This window comes from Rhinopithecus roxellana, chromosome 15 (assembly GCF_007565055.1).
Source record: "Rhinopithecus roxellana isolate Shanxi Qingling chromosome 15, ASM756505v1, whole genome shotgun sequence".
Lineage (NCBI taxonomy): Eukaryota > Metazoa > Chordata > Mammalia > Primates > Cercopithecidae > Rhinopithecus > Rhinopithecus roxellana.
In genome coordinates, this window is record NC_044563.1 from 7406613 (window position 1) to 7425822 (window position 19210).

The window sequence follows — 19210 nt, forward strand, 5'->3', positions numbered from 1 at the left end:
ATGAGATCTTTCTTGACCCCCAAAATTCTTGGTATAAAAAGCTTTACATTTTGTTGACGATACTATAAGTTCCAAAGTTATGTAATATACTAGTGATAGACTAAATTTTTTTTTTTTTTTTTTTTTTTGAGATGGAGTCTCGCTCTGTCGCCCAGGCTGGAGTGCAGTGGCCGGATCTCAGCTCACTGCAAGCTCTGCCTCCCGGGTTCACGCCATTCTCCTGCCTCAGCCTCCTGAGTAGCTGGGACTACAGGCGCCCGCCACCTCGCCCGGCTAGTTTTTTGTATTTTTTAGTAGAGACGGGGTTTCACCGTGTTAGCCAGGATGGTCTCGATCTCCTGATCTCGTGATCCACCCGTCTTGGCTTCCCAGAGTGCTGGGATTACAGGCTTGAGCCACTGCGCCCGGCCTAGACTAAATTTTAAAACACATACACCCACATACTTTTCTACTAGTTCACTAGTTTTCCTTAAGTTATATGTCATATAAATAAAAATTCCTCTCATCTAGGATTAGTTTAAATCTCTCTTAAATGTTCACTTCTCTAAACATTTGAATCCTTCATAAAGGCAACCTGTAGCCATAGATCATATAGCTGGAAGGGGAAAGGCTTACAGAACACCTGATTTTATAGGTGAGGCAAAAAGACACTCAGAGGAGCAGGATAGGTGCTGTTTCCAGTGAAGAATGAAACATTCTGACTAAGATGAGGAATAGAAGAATATCTTGCCAAGTTAGTGAATGAGGTTACCCCTAATAAGATAAAGCACTTCTAAAAGACAGCACTTGAAAAGAGCAAGAAGCCAAGATGATATTATAAGAGAAAGATGTCACTTACCAACTGCACCTGACCCAAATGTATCATCATTGAATTGATCAATCTCTTCATCTTCTTCTCCCAGTCCCTGAAATGCATCTTCATCTTCATCCAGAGGACAATCCTCCAAAGACTAAAAAAAGAAGAAAGACATTAGTTATTCATGAAATTCACACCCTCATTTTAAAAAGGTTCTAAAAATGTTCATCTTACCTTCTCAATGAACATAATTGCTTCATTACGACTTTTTGTAAAGATGGCATTTTCTACTTCCCAATTTCCTGACACTGGAAGATTTCATCAACTTTCTTTCACTTTCTATTTCCTATTCCTTATTTAATTCTCGCCCCACCTCACAGCATTCCATTTCTCTATTTTATCAAGAATCCACTAACAGCAGTTCCTCATGCAACTAAGAAATTAAGCCCACAACTTCCCTTATATCACTGGTTGGAATAGTGATGACAACTAATAATGAACCCTTTATTTTCTTGTATCTTTATGTATCTTTTCTAGCAAAATTCTCATCTTTCTCATTCTATTCATGTCATCTTTTCAACTATTAGTCCCTTTCAAAGCTTTGTCTTCATTTTCCATCTTTTTTATCTTCCCTATAGGCCTAAACTCTAGTGATTAAAGTTAGGTCTTCAATCACAATAAAATGAACTCTGGAAAAGCTGTGATATGACAAGTTCAAGTTCTGGCTCCACTTCTACAGTCAATGTGAACATGGGCAACCCAGAAAATTTCTAATTAGCTCATCAAATATCTTTAAAGAACCTATTGTGTCTAAGGCTCTGTACTAGGCTGTAAAGCTCAGTCTCTTACATCGTAATGCAGGGACTATACCAACCATGGCAGAGAGTTGTGATGATCAAAGCAGGCAAACATTACAGATTATCGAATAAAGGCTAGAGGTCACCACATCCTAGGTATGTTCTATTTTCCCCCTTCACTTCAATTTTACTCAACTGATTTACTCTCCAAGTTTTCCTTTCGGTTTGGTCTTAGATCATTCCTATCAAGTATATCTGTCCTCAATTTTCAAAAATTCGGAATCAGAATTCCATAGTCGATCAGTAGATACGTTTGTGATACACCTTGCCTGGCTACCTCTTAGCTACCCTGTTTACAAAGGAAAGATTAGGTAAAAGGGCATTATTCTCATGTCAGAGCCCTTCCAAACTTATGGAAATAGGCATGCAGCTGCCTCCTTATCAGAGGCAACTTCCAGCAGTACTCCCTTCCAAATCACAAAGATCTACTTTACCAAATCACCGCTTTTTTCAATTAAAAATTCTTAAGGATCATTTATATCAGTTCTTTCATGCTACAAACCCAGAAAGTTTACGTCCAGAGATTAGGAGTCGCTCAAGGTCATACAGTGAGTCGGTGACAGGGTCAGCACTGTTTGTTGCTATTGCCACATTCCCGGGACCGTCACCAAACCCACGTCTCCCAGCACTAGCTCAGAAGGAACTTCTGCTGGACACGCCCCCCTCCCAACTCGGAGCCCTCTTTAGTAAACGGGCTGGGGCCCTAGTCCAACGACAAGCCCAGGCCCCCTTGACCTGAAGGTAGCCTATGTGAAAGGGGTGTGTGTCAGTGTAATTCGAGTGGAGGTGGGTGGGGGGTGGTTCCGGGTCCAGGGCGGGAAACTCGGCTCTGGGAATTCCCGGGTGACTCCTACTCAAGAAAAGCACCCGGGTAGATGCAATACTGTACCCTCGATGGCTCCCCTAAGGGTGGGGGCGGGGGTGTGGTCTGGTTACAGCACTTAACGGGCCCTCCCCACCCCAAAACGGAGGCCAACTTTCCCCAGCGGCAACTCATGGGACTGTCTCGATCCCTGAAGCCAGCTCCCAGCCCTAGAATTAAACCTGCGACCCCAGGCCAGTCGCGTCCAGCTAAGTCCTGCGACTCCCCCAGCCCGCCCCCTGCCCCGCAGGAACACGGGACCGGCGTGCGGAGGGGGAGTGAGGGAGAGGGGCGCGGGAGGGAGGGAGGGGTCACTTCCGGTCGCAACAGCTCACCTCGTAGCGGAACATTCTTGGGGAGGGGGGCAGGGAGCGGGGAGGGGAGAGGGGGAGGGAGGGAAGCAGCGCTGACTCCCCGGCTCCTCCGCGCGCGGGTCCTCAACCGGCTCGCGACCCCTGGCCGCCGCCGTACGCCGGAGCGTGCGTGGGGACGTGCGCAGGCGCGCCTCAGGCAGGGCGGCCACCCGGCTCGGCGCCCGGCGGCGGCGGCTGCGCAGGGACAGATTTGGCGTCCTGCTTCCTAGGCTCAGCGGCGGGAAGGAGGTCCCGTGGCGAGAGACTGCGCACGCGCTGCCCGTCTTCGGCTGCCTGGTGATCTGGGCTTGCAGCTCCGCCCCCTCTTTCTCCGCGCCCGCTAGGCGCTCGGCTTGGAGCTGAGGGGCAGGTCACGAGTTCTCCGTCACCCGCGGGGCGGAGAAAAGCCTTGTGATTGTCACAGGGTATGGCTCTGAAGAATCCTGGGCTTAGCCTGGGCTGGGAAATATGGAGATTCCCTAGCTGTTTTTCCAACGTCCGACTCACTCTTGGGGTTGCTCGGGGGTCTCCACGTTACGATCTGCGCCTTGCGCAGGGAAAAAAGAATGGAAAGTTGCTGGTCTTCGAAAGGGGCAGACTTCTTCGCCACTTTCAGCGGCTCGCCGCCTGCTGAATCCGCAGCAGGTCAGGGCTGTGATTTATGTGGCTCTAAACGATGACGGCGCCCGTTTTTTTTTTTTTTTTTGAAATGCCGAAGACAGAAGATTCTGGGAGGTTTAACTAGGGTGGTATTTTTAGGCGCCAGGCTCATCAGGCGCGAGGAGCTGCAGAGCCTTGAAGGGCAGCATGGCCATGGGCAGGCAGCGGGCCACGCAGCAGCAGGGTCTTCGGGCCGGGATGCGCAGCTGGGTGACGCCACTTCCTTAGAGGATCGAGCCCAGAGAGGAATGTGTCCAGCTTAGAAGCTGCGGACCCCTGGTTCCAGAATTCTGTTGGGTGGTTTGTTACTTCTAGCACGTTCCATGCCCTTCTTGCCCCTTTCCCTTCAGACAGAACTTGTACCACAAAGAGTGAATTCTTGCGGGTTTCGCAATCCGTTTCTTCCCTGGGCGTCTTAAAATGCAGCCTCTCCTCGGAATGGCATACAGTAAATCTCCTAAATGTTAGTGTATCTGGATCAGTTTGAGTACGGGAAACGTTGAATTTGTAAAGAAAAGTTCTGGGTGGGAGCTCGTGCTTTGCCACTGGCTAGGAAACTTCGGGCGACTTACCGAAACCTCTCTAAGCCTTAGTTTCTTGTAAAATGGGTATAATTACACCTGCCTTATGATGTTAACACTACTACTAACGATTGAAGGCTGCCTGGGACTCTGCTAGGCGCTTTGTATGGATTGTCTCATTGAATCCTTCCTTATGTGCTCCCCATGAGGTAGGTACTGTTATTTTCTCAGTTTATAGTTGAGGAACCTGAGGATTCGCGACATTAAGTAGTTTGCCTCCAACCACCCAATGGCGAGTGGCAAAGCTAGTAGCTGAGATTTGTCTGATTGTTAAAAGCCCAGTGTTGTAATCACTGTGCCAAGATAAAAGCAAATGTTGACATGGGCCAGGCCTGAACTTTAAAGAAGTAGAGGAGGCTAGGGACAAGATGATTTATTGGTTTTCAAACATGCATGGAACATTATATAATATCAAGTACTAAGTAACAGTACCTCTTAATAATTACCTCTTAATAATTACCAAAGAATTGGTGCCATGTAGATCAAGGGTTAGCAGGCTGTGGCCCACAGCCCAATCTGGCCAGCCACCTGTTTTTGTAAGGGAAGCTTTGTTGGAATACAGCCAACCTTATTTATTTACATATTGTCTTTGGTTGCTTTAATGTTGTAAAGTCAGAGTTGAGTCGTTACAATGGATACAGTGTGGCCTGTAAAGTGTAACATATTTACTATTTGGCCCTTTACAGAGTTTGCTGATCCCTGATCTTGCAGATAATGTTTTCTGATCATTATATAAGGTATCAATAGTAACAACAGATTAGGAAAAAAAGTCTTAAATTTTCAACAAAACAACAACAACAACAACAAAAACCCGTCTAGGCCGGGCGTGGTGCTCACACCTGTAATCCCAGCACTTTGGGAGGCCGAGGCCTGTGGATCACGAGATCAGGAGATCGAGACCATCCTGGCTAACATGGTGAAACCCCGTCTCTACTAAAAATACAATAAAACGAGCTGAGCATGGTGGCGGGCGCCTGTAGTCCCAGCTACTTGGGAGGCTGAGGCAGGAGAATGGCGTGAACCCGCGAGGCGGAGCTTGTAGTGAGCTGAGATCTGGTCACTGCACTCCAGCCTGGGCCACAGAGCCAGACTTCCTCTCAAAAAAAAACAAAAACAAAACAAAAACCCCTCTAATTCATTGACTACTTAAGAGAAAATAATGGAAAGCAGAAAATATTTACAACTAAGTGATAAATGTATTAATATATCAAAACTTTTAGGACACTGACAAAACAGTTTATATAATAAAATAGGGGATGGGTGTGATGGCTCACTCATGTAATACCAGAATTTTGGGAGGCTGTGCTGGGTGGATTGCTTGAGCTCAGGAGTTGGAGACCAGCCTAGGCAACATGGCAAAACCACGCCTCTACAAAAAATATAAAAATTAGCTGGGTTAATTTTTTTTATTAGCTACTCTGCATTATTTCTGGTATTAGTGGTGTGTACCTGTGCCTGTAGTCCCAGCAGCTACTCGGGAGACTGAGGACGAAAATAGGGAAGACTGAATAGAAATTAACTATAAAATAAACCCAAAGTACAAGGAAAGAAATACTGTAGAGCACGAATTAAAGGAGCAGAAAAACAAGGTGTCATAGACAGGATCAACAAAATTTCCCATTTTCTCTTGTATACCTGTCTGTGAGGGAGATTGAAAGTCCCTTTAAAAGAATAATGTATTTTTAGGCCGGGCGCTGGTGATTCACGACTGTAATTCCAGCACTTTGGGAGGCTGAGGCAGGTGGATCACGAGAGTCAGGAGTTCGACCAGCCTGGCCAACATAGTGAAACCCTGTCTCTACTAAAAATATAATAATTAGCCTGGCATGGTGGCACGTGCCTGTAGTTCCAGCTACTCGGGAGGCTGAGGCAGGTGGATCACGAGAGTCAGGAGTTCGACCAGCCTGGCCAACATAGTGAAACCCTGTCTCTACTAAAAATACAATAATTAGCCTGGCATGGTGGCACGTGCCTGTAGTTCCAGCTACTCGGGAGGCTGAGGCAGGAGAATTGCTTGAACCCAGGAGGTGGAGGTTGTGGTGAGCTGAGATTGCACCACTGCATTCCAGCCTGGGTGAGACTCCATCTCAAAAAAAAAAAAAAAAAAAAAAAAAAAAAAAAAAATGTGTATGTGTGTATATATATTATATATTATATATATATATATATATATATATATTTGAGCTGCTTAATAGGCCCATTATTAAGATGGAGAAGGTACAAGTTCTTTTCACAGGTAGTTCTTTAGACATAAGGTGTGATGCCTCTGGGAAGTGTCCCTTGAGTGGGTGGGAGAAGGGAGGTGTCTCCTGCATGCCAAGTATGTGGGAAAGGTTATTGACAGCTGAGGAAGGCCATCAGCTAGAGAAAAGCCACCACACCAGCTTTCTTTGTCATTATCTGTGCTTTCTGGAGGTTCTGTAAGCCATTATAGTATTTACAGACTATACATTGTTTCTTTTTTACTTTTTTTTTTTTTTTTTTTAACCAGACAAGGTCTCACTCTTGTTACTTGGGCTAGAGTACAGTGGCATGATCACAGCTCACTGAGGTTCGACCTCCTGGTGTCATGCCATTCTCCTGTCTCGGCCTCCCAAAGTGCTGGGATTATAGGCGTGAGCCACCACACCTGGCCTGTTTTCACTGCAAGCTCCGCCTCCCGGGTTTGCGCCATTCTCCCGCCTCAGCCTCCCGAGTAGCTGGGACTACAGGCGCCCGCCACCTCGCCCGGCTAGTTTTTTTTTGTATTTTTAGTAGAGACGGGGTTTCACTGTGTTAGTCAGGATGGTCTCGATCTCCTGACCTCGTGATCCGCCCGTCTCGGCCTCCCAAAGTGCTGGGATTACAGGCTTGAGCCACCGCGCCCGGCCTCTTTTCTAAATGTAAAAAAAAATGACATAAAATTTACTTTCTTGTGAGACTAGTTTCAGATATTTTCATCAAGTAACTTACATCTCTAAAACACTGATTTCAAACTTTAGCATGCATTTAGAATTGCCAAGATGGCTTGTTAAAACATAGACTATCCCCAGAGTTTCACATTCAGTAGGAGGGAAGTCAGGCCTGAGAATTTGTATTTGTAACAAGTTGCCACATTATGCCGATGCTACTAGTTCTGTGACTACACTTTGAAACCCCACATTGTCCATTAGTGCTTGCAGGGTTATAGAGGGAGAAAAGAGTAGTGGGCTGCACCCAGGGTCATTTCTCATGTAGTGAAAAAAGTTATGACAAACCTCCCAGAAAGTAATGGGAACCCTTAGTGCAACAGATCTTAGGGGAAAAGATTTACCCATATAATAAAAATAACTGTTTACAAGGCAAAATTTGTGACGGACTAAACATGGCCACAAATTCTTTAACAGTTCTCACATTTAATAACTAACTGATTAGTTTTTATTATTTACTTTTCAGAGGTAGGGTCTCACTCTGTTGCCCAGGCTGTAGTGCAATGGTGTGATTATAGTTCACAGCAGCCTCAAACCCCTGGGCTCAAGAGATTCTCCTGACTCATCCTTCTGAATAGCTGGGGCTACAGGCACACACCACTATACCCAGCTCATTTATTTTTTATTTTTGTAAAGACAGGGTCTCACTATGTTGCCCAGGCTGGTCTCAAACTCCTGGCCTCAGTCTCCTGCATAGCTGGGTTTACAGGCGCAAACCAGCACACCCTGCTACTTCTCCCATCGGGAGGTAGGATCTATGTTCCCTTTTCCTTGAATCTCGACTGGGCTATAACTGCTTTTTTTTTTTTTTTTTTTTTTTTTTTTTTTTTTTTTTTGAGACGGAGTCTCGCTCTGTCACCCAGGCTGGAGTGCTGTGGCCGGATCTCAGCTCACTGCAAGCTCCGCCTCCCGGGTTCACGCCATTCTCCTGTCTCAGCCTCCCGGGTAGCTGGGACTACAGGCGCCGCCACGTCGCCCGGCTAGTTTTTTGTAGTTTTTAGTAGAGACGGGGTTTCACCGTGTTAGCCAGGATGGTCTCGATCTCCTGACCTCGTGATCCGCCCGTCTCGGCCTCCCAAAGTGCTGGGATTACAGGCTTGAGCCACCGCGCCCGGCCAACTGCTTTAACTAATGGAATATGGAAGTGGAGATGCTCTGCCAGTTCTGGGTCACCTTTAAAAAGATTGGCAGTGTAAGTCCATGTAAAATACCTGGCTGCTTTGCTGAAGAGATCACATATACTGAAATTACATAAAGAGGAAGGCGGGTCCATCTGTATGTAGCTTATTAACCATCCCAGTCAAGACACCAAGTATGTGTATGAAGCTGTCTTGGACTCTTCACACCTGTTCAGCTACCAACCGAACATTGTGACTCCATTCCATGCCATGTAGAGCAGAAGAATCACTTAGTAAAGCTACTCCCAAATTCCTGGCCCATAGAAGTATTTTATGTATATGTATACATATATAGAATAAAACGGTTGTAGTTTTAAGCCACAAATTGTATTGTTTGTTTTGTTTGTTGTTTTTTGAGACAGACTGCAGTGCAATGGTGCAATCATAGCCCACTGCCACCTCAAACTCCTGGGCTTAAGCCATTCCCCCACCTCAGCCTCCCCAGTAGCCAAGCCTTCAGGCACATGCCACCACATGTGGCTATATATACATGTACATTTCAACCACAAAGTTTTAGAGTAGTTTATTGCTCACTAATAGATAGTGGGAATGTGTCCATTTAGAAAAATTATACAAAACTTGGAAATAAGGAAAAAGGATTGTTGTGTGCCTTGCAGTGTTGTAATAAGAGCATTATCTAACAAGCCTGCCTAAAGGTCATTTAAAGTTCTACAGAGAGGTAACCTTGTTTGACTTAGTGTTTATTATTAATGAGACCAGACTCAGTAAAGTTAGATATTAGTTTATAGAAGATTAACAAGTTGCAAATTATTTTTGTCCAGTGGAGTTAATTTCATTTTGGTAGGAAAGACCATCTCAAAGGAGACAGTTTTATTGCCACACAGAACATTAACCAATATTATATTTAACTTTTGAGTCTTAATTCAGCATTTTCCCCCACTCTATATAGTTCATAGTTTCTTGTATCCTCCTTTGAATCAGCGTCACCACCTTGCTATGTCTTTTCATTAATAAGATAAATAAATATTTTGACACATGCTCATAATATAATTGAAAGAGAATAATTTTTATTTAGCTTTTTGAAAGTTATGCTTTGGCAAACTATTAAACTTTTTTTTTTTTGGCAGGGAATTCAACTCAATACATGTTTATCGAGAATCTATTATGTAAAATGGTGAGAAGTGATATTTATACTATAGCCTACGGTACAATAGCATTATGTCTTTAAAAACCCAATGTACATACCTTAATTAAAAAATGCTTTATTGCTAAAAATGCTAATGATCATCTGAGCCTTTAGCGAATCTTAATCTTTTTCCTGATGGAGGGTCTTGCCTCGATGTTGATAGCTACTTACTGATAAAGGCAGTGGTTGCTGAAGGTTGGGGTGGCTATGGCAATTTCTTAAAATAAGACAAGGAAGTAAGCCACCTCAATTGACTTTTGCTTTCATGAAAGATTTCTCTGTAGCATGCAATGCTGTTTGGCATTTTACCCATGAAGTAGAACTTTCAAAATTGGAGGCAATTCTCTCAAACACTGCTTTATCAACTAAGCTTGTGTAATACTCTAAATCCTTTATTATCATTTCAGCAATGTCCACAGCATCTTCACCAGGAGAAGATTCTATCTTTTTTTTTTTTTTTTGAGACGGAGTCTCGCTCTGTCGCCCAGGCTGGAGTGCAGTGGCCGGATCTCAGCTCACTGCAAGCTCCGCCTCCCAGGTTCACGCCGTTCTCCTGCCTCAGCCTCCTGAGTACCTGGAACTACAGGCGCCCGCCACTGCACCCGGCTAGATGGGGTTTCACCGTGTTAGCCAGGATGGTCTCGATCTCCTGACCTTGTGATCCACCCGTCTCAGCCTCCCAAAGTGCTGGGATTACAGGCTTGAGCCACCGCACCCGGCCGATTCTATCTTAAGGAAACTCTTTTCTCAGGATAAGAAGCACCTCCTTACCTGTTAAAAGTTTAATCATGAGATTGCAGGAATGCAGTCACATCTTCAGGCTCCACTTCTAATTCTAGTTCTCTTGGTATTTTCACCACACCTGTAGTGACTTCCTCCACCGAAGTCTTGAACCTCTCAAAGTCATCCATGAGGGTTGGAATCAACTTCTTCCAAAGTCCTGTTAATGTTTGTAGTGTTATGAAATATATATATTTATAGGTCTTCATACACAAGAAACAGAATCTCTTTGACCTTCTCCTGCCGTCTTTTTACCTGCCTTCCTTTCACCTACTCCAAAGCAGGACTCTAATCTTATTCTTTTATAATTGTGGATCATAAGACTCATTTCAGAGAGGGTCCCAACCCATGGCCTGGGAGAAGGAATGCTGATGTCATGAAGTTTCCATAAAAATCCAAGAGGACAACTTCCTGATAGCTGAACAAGTGGAGGTTTCTGGGGAATGACCACCTGGGGAGGGCCTGTTAGCTCTATGTTCCTTCCTCTGTACCTCTCCCTATGCATCTCTTTATCTGGATCCTTTGTGATGTCCTTTATAATAAACTGGTAAATGTAAGTGTTTCCTTAGTTCTGTGAGCCACTCCAGCAAATTATTGAACCCAAAGAGGGGGTCATGGGAACCTCAACTTGAAGCTGGTTGGTCAGAAGTTCCAGAGACTTGCAACTGGTGTCTGGAGGGAGGAGGGAGTCATCTTGGGGACTGGGCCTTTAACCTGTGGGAACTGACACTATCTCCAGGTAGTGTCAGAATCAAATTGGAGGGTACCCAGCTGGTCTCCAGTTCTTGGTGGTGGGGAAAATCCCCCATACATTTGGTCACAGAAGTCTTCTGTGTTGATTGTCGTGGTGTGAGAGCAGAGGACAAATGCAGTTTGAGTTTTTCCATGACAATGTTGATACTTTGACCCCTTCCTATGACTCACAAATGTTCTTTTTGGGGGCAGGGGGCAGACAAGTGCAGTGGTCTGATCTCAACTCACTGCAGCCTCCACCTCCTGGGCTCAAGCCATTCTCCTATCTCAGCCTCCCAAGTTGCTGAAGCTATAGGCAGGCACCATCATACCTGGCTAATTTTTGTATTTTTTTGTAGGGACAGGGCTACCCACCACGCTGCCCCTACCCGGCCTCACAAATGTTCTTAACGGCATTTAGGATGGTGAATCCTTTCCAGGTTTTTTGTTTTGTTTTGTTTTTTCTTTATCTAGTCATCCAGAAGTATCCAGAGGTTTTCCATTTCCTTTGCCCAGATCCATCAAAGGAATCATTATCTATGACAACTATAGCCTTACAGAATGTATTTCTGAAATAGACTTGAAAGTTGAAATTGCTGGCCGGGCGCGGTGGCTCAAGCCTGTAATCCCAGCACTTTGGGAGGCCGAGACGGGCGGATCACGAGGTCAGGAGATCGAGACCATCCTGGCTAATACGGTGAAACCCTGTCTCTACTTAAAAATACAAAAAACTAGCCGGGCGACGAGGCGGGCGCCTGTAGTCCCAGCTACTCGGGAGGCTGAGGCAGGAGAATGGCGTAAACCCGGGAGGCGGAGCTTGCAGTGAGCTGAGATCCGGCCACTGCACTCCAACCTGGGTGGCAGAGCAAGACTCCGTCTCAAAAAAAAAAAAAAAGAAAGTTGAAATTGCTGTGTGGACTGCAGAATAGACGTTGTGTTAGCAAACATGAAAACTACTAATCTTGTACATCTCCATCAGAGTTCTTGGGTGACCAACTACATTGTCAATGAGCAGTAATATTTTAAAATAAACCAGTTTTTTTTTTTTTTTTTTGAGTAGTAGGTTTCAGCAGTAGGCTTTAAATATTCAGTAAATCATGCTGTAAATGGATGTGCTGTTGCTATCCAGGCTTTATTGTTTCATTTATAGAGCACAGGCCGGGTAGATTTAGTATAATTCTTAAGGGCCCTAAGATTTTTTAGAATGACAAGCCTTGGCTTCAACTTAAAGTCACCAGGTGTACTAGCCCCTGACAAAAGAGTCAGCCTGCCCTTTGAAACTTCGAACCTAGGCATTGGAAGTCCTAGATGGCATCTTCTTCCAATAATATAAAGCCATTTTGTCTGCATTCAAAATCTGTTGTTTGATGTAGCCGCCTTCATCAATGATGAAGCTAGATCTTCTGGATGACTTGCTGCAGCTTCTATATCAGCACTTGCTGATTCACCATGCACTTTTATGTTATAGAGATAGCTTTTTTACTTAAACCTCATGAACCAAGCTCTGCTAGCTTCAGACTTTTCTTCTGCAGCTTCCTCACCCCTCTCCACCTTCATAGAGTTGAGAGAGTTAGGGTGTCTGGATTAGGCTCTGGCTTAAGGGAATGTTGTGGCTAGTTTGATCTTTTATCCAGACCACTAAAACTTTCTCCATAACAGCAACAATGCTGTTTCACTTTCCTACCATTTGTGTGTTCACTGGAGTAGTATTTTAAAATCCTTTCAAGAGCTTTTCCTTTGCATTCACAACTTGGCTAACTTCTTGGCCCAAAGGCCTAGTTTTTGGCCCTTCTTGCTTTTGACATGCCTTCCTCACTAAGCTTAATCATTTCTAGTTTTTGATTTAAAGTGAGAGATGTGTGACTCTTTCACTTGAATACTTAAAGGTGATTGTAAGGTTATTAATTGGCCTAATTTCAATATTGTTGTGTCTCAGGGAATAGGGAGGCCCAAAGAGAGGGAGAAAGATGAGGGAACAGCTAGTCAGTGGAACACACACAACACTTAGTAAGTTCACCGTCTTATAAGGGTGCAGTTCCTGGTGCCCCAAAACAATTAAAATAGTAACATTAAAGATCACTGATCACAGATCACTATAATAGATATACTAAAAAAGTTTGAAATATTGTGAGAATTGCCAAAATGTGAGACAGAGACATGAAGTGAACACATGCTGTTGGGAAAATGGTGCTGATAGACCTGCTCAATGTAGGGTTGCCAAAATTTTTCGATTTGTAAAAAACACAATTATCTGTGAAGTATAATAAAATGAGATGTTAGGTTGTTATTGTCTCTGTAACCAACTTACATTTCTATAGGTCAGAAGTTTAAAATGGGTTACAGAACTACATTTCTTCCTCGAGGCCACTGGGGAGAATTTGCTTTTTGTTGTTTGTTTTTAGCTTCCAGAGGCTGCTTGCATTTCTTGGCTTTTGGCCCCATCCTCCGTTTTCAAAGTCAGCAGCATAGATCTTCCAAACTGTTTCTTTCTCTGCTTTTGTTGTCATATTTTTCTCTTCCATTCTCCTGCTCCTTTGTTATAAAGATCCTGTGATAACATTGTGTGCACCTGGATAATACAGGATAATCTCCCCATCTCAGATTTCTTAATTTAATCATATCTACCAAATCCCTTTTACCATGTAAAATAATATATTCACAGGTTCTTGGAATTAGGACATGGAAATATTTGGGGAGCCATTTTTTAGCCTATGGCATGTGTTATGTACGAGTCATTGGGGTATAAAAAATCATTTCTGGTAGTATAATGAGAAAAAAATGTTAAGGTTTAAGTTTGTGTTTTATGTGCTACTTAGAATGAAAAATGAAGATGTCACTAGGTGAACTATGTCAATGGTTTCTGTGTTCATTTCAGTAACTCCCAAGACAATTGGGGCTATGTTCACTAACATGCTGTTAGTTATATATTGCTGCATATAAAACTACCCTAAAATTTAGCAGTGATATGGTTTGGTTGTGTCCCCACCCAAAATCTTATCTTGAATTTTAATCCCCATAATCCCCACATGTCAAGTGAGAGAAGAGCTGAAGGTAATTGAATAATGGGGGCGGTTTTCTCCATGCTGTTCTTGTGATAGTGAGTGAGTTCTCACAAGATCTGGTGGGTTTATGTGTTTGATAGTTCTTCCTGCATTCATTCTCCTTCCCACCACCTTGTGAAGGAGGTGCCTTGCTTCCCCTTCCCCTTCCGCCATGATTATAAGTTTCCTGAGGCCTCCCCAGCCATGCAGACCTGTGAGTCAAGTAAGCCTCTTTCCTTTATAAATTACCCGGTCCCGGGCAGTTCTTTATAGCAGTGTAGAAATGGACTAATACAAGCGCTTGAACCAAAAATAATTTATTATCTCACAAAGATTTTAGGGGTCAGGAACTGGGAGCAACTTAGCTAGGTGGTTCTGGCTAAGAGTGTTTCAAAAGATTGCGGTCAGAATGTTGGCTGGGGCTCCAGACACCTGAAGTCTTGACTAGCATTGGAGAATCTGTGCTCAAGATGGTTCACTTACATGGCTGTTGGCAAGAGGTGTCAGTTCCTTGCTGGCTGTTCATAGGAGACCTCAGTTCCTTGCTACATTAACATCTCCATAGGGCTTCTTGATTGTCCTCAGGACATGGTAGCTTCTTTCAGAGTGAGTAATCTGAGGTAGAAGCTAAAGCCACAATACCTTTTATGACCCCCGCCCCCCAGAAGTCATACACTGTTACTTCTGCCACATTCTATGTACTAGAAATAAATTACTAAGTACAGCCCATACTCAAACGGAGAGGAATTAGGCTCCACTGTGTAACGGGAGGAGTTTGAAATAATTTGTGGACATGTTTTATAGAACCACCACAGCCTACTTGAAGAAGAACAACTGACCTTTTAATCATGGCAAATTTTCTGGGCAGATAAATAGATTCCAGGGTTGGAATGATGTCAGCAAGATGGTGGTATAGGAGGTCACCTGCTTTTATGCCCCAACAATAAGAATTCTTCACCCATCCAGACAAAAGTCTCTGTGTAAGTCTCAGGATTCAGGTAGAAGGTTGTGGAAGCCTGATGGAGCCTAAGACCTAGGAGGGTGATTTTGAGAGTGCAAACCTATACCCAGTTGGCAGACCCATCAACTGTGCTCCCAGAGTCAAGCCTGGGGAAATGGCCTCATTCCCCAAGGGACTTGGCAACAGCCCCTACTGGCCTTGAGGCTGCCACCAAAACTGTCTGCCAGGGAGTGCAGGAAGAATCGTGCACACCAGTGCCTCAGCAGGGAAGGCTCATCTGCCTGCTGACATTGGTTTTGGCAGTTTGGACTTGAAAGTTGTCTTGTGGCTCAGCTCCACCCCTCCTTAGCTGTGGTCCCAGCTTAGTACTACTTGCTGGGAAGTTGCTTCCCAAAGGGAAAGTTGTCCATATCTCACAGGAGTTCATCTGATCCTCTGCAATGGGCTTTCCAGTCTCTGTCCAACAGCAGATTCTGAGACCCAGGCTCAAGTCTGGCCCCACACCCATCTAAACCAATGGGATGGGTTTGCCGACCTCTGTTCTATAGGGGCCCCTGAGGGGGCCCAATCTCAGCTCCAGCCCCTCTTTCCACATGTGGGGATTATCTTGCCTGTGCAGGGAACTACCGGGAGGGGTGTCTGTCCAGGCCACTGGGACAGGCTTCTGGGCTTGGGTCCCTGGCTAGCTTATCTATACAGCCTAGGTACCTTCCTTCAATCTTCCTCAGGTCCATCCCGGCTGGGGTGCTGTGTCAACCTCAAAGCCCTTGCAAAACTTGTGGTGAACCTGGGCTTAGGGCCCCCTCTAGTGTTGAAGTGTCTGCAACAGCCACAGGCTTAGGAAACACAAAGTCAGGTTGCTTAAAACTTCTAGACAGGCCTATTGAAGTTAAACAGGGACAAACAAAGCCAAAATGCAAAGACTAGAATAAATACCTAATACACAGACATCGATGCACCTCTGCAAGCATCCAGAATAAGCAGGGAAATTTGACCTCACCAAACAAAATCAGATGCCAGTGACTGACCCTAAAGGGAAGTTCAAGAAAACATAGAGAAACAATTTAAAAGTTTATCAGAGAAATTTAACACAGATATTGCAATTGAAAAAAAATAGAAATCTTGGAGCTAAAAAACAATGAATATTGAAAAACATTAGTAGAGAGCATCAAAAGCAGAATTAATCAAGCAGAGGAAAGAATCTGTGAACTTGAAGATAGGTTATTTGAAAATATACTGTCAGAGGAGAAACACAAAAAAGTAATGAAAAGGAATGAAGAAAGCTTATGGGATTTATAGGATAACATCAAAAGAGCTAATGTATGGTTCACTGGAGTTCAAGGGGAAGTAGAGAAAGATAAAGGAGTAGAAAGTTTATTTAAAGAAATAATAGCAGAAAACTTTCCAAACCTGGAGAAAGATACAAATATCCAAGTACGAGAAAGTCATAGGCCACCAATCAAATTTAATCCAAAGAAGACCACCCTAAGACATATTATAATTAAATTGTCAAAGGTAAATGTCAAAGAGAGGATGCTGAAATCAGCAAGAGAAAATAACAACATAAAAGGGACTTTTGCAGTACGCTTAGCAGCGGACTTCTCAGCAGAAACCTTGTAGGCCAGGAGAGAATAGGATGATATAGTCAAAGTACTAAAGGAAAAAAACCCTGTCAACTGACAACAGTGTACCCAGCAAAGCTGTCCTTCAGAAATGAAGGAAAAATAAAAACTTACCCAAATAAACAAAAGTTAAGGGAGTTCATCACTACTAGGCCTGCCTTACAAAAAAATGATAAAGGGAGTTCTTCAAGCTGAAATGAAAGGATGCTAATGAGTAACATGAAAACATCTAAAAGTACAAAACTCACTGGTAAAAGTAAGTATATAGTAAAATTCAGAACACTCTGATAATGTAATGGCAGTATAATCAATATACTAAAAATAAAAAGGAATCAAAACAGACCGCCAGGGAAAAACACTTAACCACAAAGGAAGACAGTAAGAGAGGAAGAAAGAAAAGATATGCAATACAAACTAGAAAACAATTAACAAAACGACAGTAATAAGTTCTTACCTATCAATAATTACCTGAATGTAAAGGAATTAAATTCTCCAATTAAAACACATAAAATTGCTGAATCTATCTACATGTGTGTGTGTGTATGTATATATATGTATATATAGTATATATGTATGTATATGTATATATATGTGTATGTATATATGTATGTATATATGTATATATGTATGTATATATGTATATATGTATGTATATATGTATATATGTGTATATATATGTATGTATATATGTGTATATATATGTATATATATATATGTGTATATATATCTCCAAACTACATGCTGCCTAACCCTAATGTTGCACTTCAAGGAACTATAAGAGAACAAACTAAACCAAAAATGAGTGGGAAGAAAAAATGAATAGAAGGAAGGATATAATAAACATCAGAGCAGAAATAATGAAATAGAGACTAAAAAAATACAAAAGATCAACAAAAGTTTTTTGAAAAGATGAACAAAATTGACAAACCTTTATCTAGATTAAGAAAAAGAGAAAAGATTGAAATAAAATCAAAAGTGAAAAAGGAGAAATTACAACTGATACCAGAGAAAACGAATCATAAGAGAATATTATCAATAATTATATGCCAATAAATTAGATAACCTAGAAAAATGGATACATTCCTGGGCACATATAGCTTACCAAGATTGAACTATAAAAAAATAGAAAATCTGAATAGAACAATATTGAATAAGGAGACTGAATCAGTCATAAAAAGTCTCCTATTAAAGACAAGTCCAGGACCTGATGGCCTTACTGCTGAATTCTACCAACATTTAAAGAACTAATAAAATTCTTCTGAAATCATTTCCAAAAATTGAAGAGGAGGAAATTCTTTCAAATTCGTTCTATGAAGCCAACATTACTCTGATTACAAAACCAGACAAGGACACAATGATAAAAAAACCTACAGGCCAATAACCTGGATGAAAACAGATACTAAATCCTCAACAAAATACTAGTAAACAAATTCACCAGCACATTAAAAATATTCATTATGATCAGGTGGGATACATCCCATGAGTGTAGGGATGCTTCATTATATAAAATCAATAAATGTAAAATATTACATTAACAAAATGAACAAAAAATCCATATGGCCAATTCAACAGATGCAGAAAAAGATTCAACAAAATCCAGCGTCTCTTACTGTCAACAAATTAGGTATAGAAAACTCTCAACAAATTAGATATAGAAAAAATATAACTCAACACAATAAAGGCCATGTTTGGCAAACCCACAGCTAACATCATACTGAATGGGGGAATGTTGAAAGCTTTTCCTTTAAGATGTGGAACAAGACAAGGATGTCCAGTTTTGCCACTTCTATTCAACATAGTACTGGAAGTTGTAACCAGAACAGTTTGGCAAGAGAAAGAAAGTCATCCAAAGTGGGAATAAAGAAGTTAGATTTTATGTGTTTGCAGATGACATGGTCTTGTATATACAAACCCTAGAGACTCCACCAAAAAACTACTAGAACTAATAAATTCAGCAAAGTTGTGAGATACAAAATCAACATATAAAAATTAGTAGCACTTCTATATGATAATGGAAAAGTATCTGAAATAGAAATCTAGAAAACAATCCTAATTATAATGGCTGCACAAAATAAGATGCTTAGGAATAAATTTAACCAAAGAGATGAAGTATCTCTACAATGAAAACTATAAAACACTGATGAAAGAAATTGAAGAAGACACAAATGAATGGAAAGATATTCCATTTATTTTTATGGACTAGAAGAATTAGTATTGTTAAAATGTCTCTGCTTCTGAAAGCAATCTACCAATTCAGTGCAATTCCTATCAAAATACCAATGACATTCTTCATGGAAATAGAAAAAAAAATTCTAAAATTTTTATGGAACCACAAAAGACTCCAAATACCCAAAGCAACCCTGAGCAGAAAGGACAAAGTTGTGAAGGCATCATACTGCCTGACTTCAAAATATATTACAAAACTATAGTAACCAAAACATCATGGTATTGGCATAAACAGACATATAGACCAATGGAACAGAATGAGACCCAGAAATAAATCCACACATTTGCAGCCAACTGATTTTCAACAAAGGTGCCAAGAACACACGTTGGGCAAAGGATAGTCTCTTCAATAAAGGGTGCTGGGAAAACTCAATATCTGCATATTGAAGAATGAAATTAGACCCTTATCTCTTATCATATATAAAAAATCAACTCAAGATGGATTAAAGAGTTCCATGTCAGCCCT

The 19210-nt window shown here is 42.2% G+C and overlaps 1 protein-coding gene across 2 annotated transcripts in view; it reads right to left on the reverse strand.

Moving 5' to 3' along the window:
• PATL1 (PAT1 homolog 1, processing body mRNA decay factor) overlaps positions 1 to 3099 on the reverse strand; it is a 33659-nt gene extending 30560 nt beyond the window's left edge. Inside the window, exons 1-2 of one of the 2 annotated variants that reach the window (XM_010385006.2) lie at positions 2851 to 3099; positions 839 to 950 (exon numbers count right to left, since the gene is read on the reverse strand). In XM_010385006.2, coding sequence (XP_010383308.1) covers positions 839 to 950; positions 2851 to 2865 — 127 coding nt within the window. In that variant the 5' untranslated portion in view covers positions 2866 to 3099. Of the gene's footprint in view, positions 1 to 838; positions 951 to 1030; positions 1061 to 2850 lie in introns of those variants that run through there. The other variant, XM_030918439.1, reaches the window with a different exon arrangement.
• Between the last annotated feature and the right edge of the window lie 16111 nt (positions 3100 to 19210).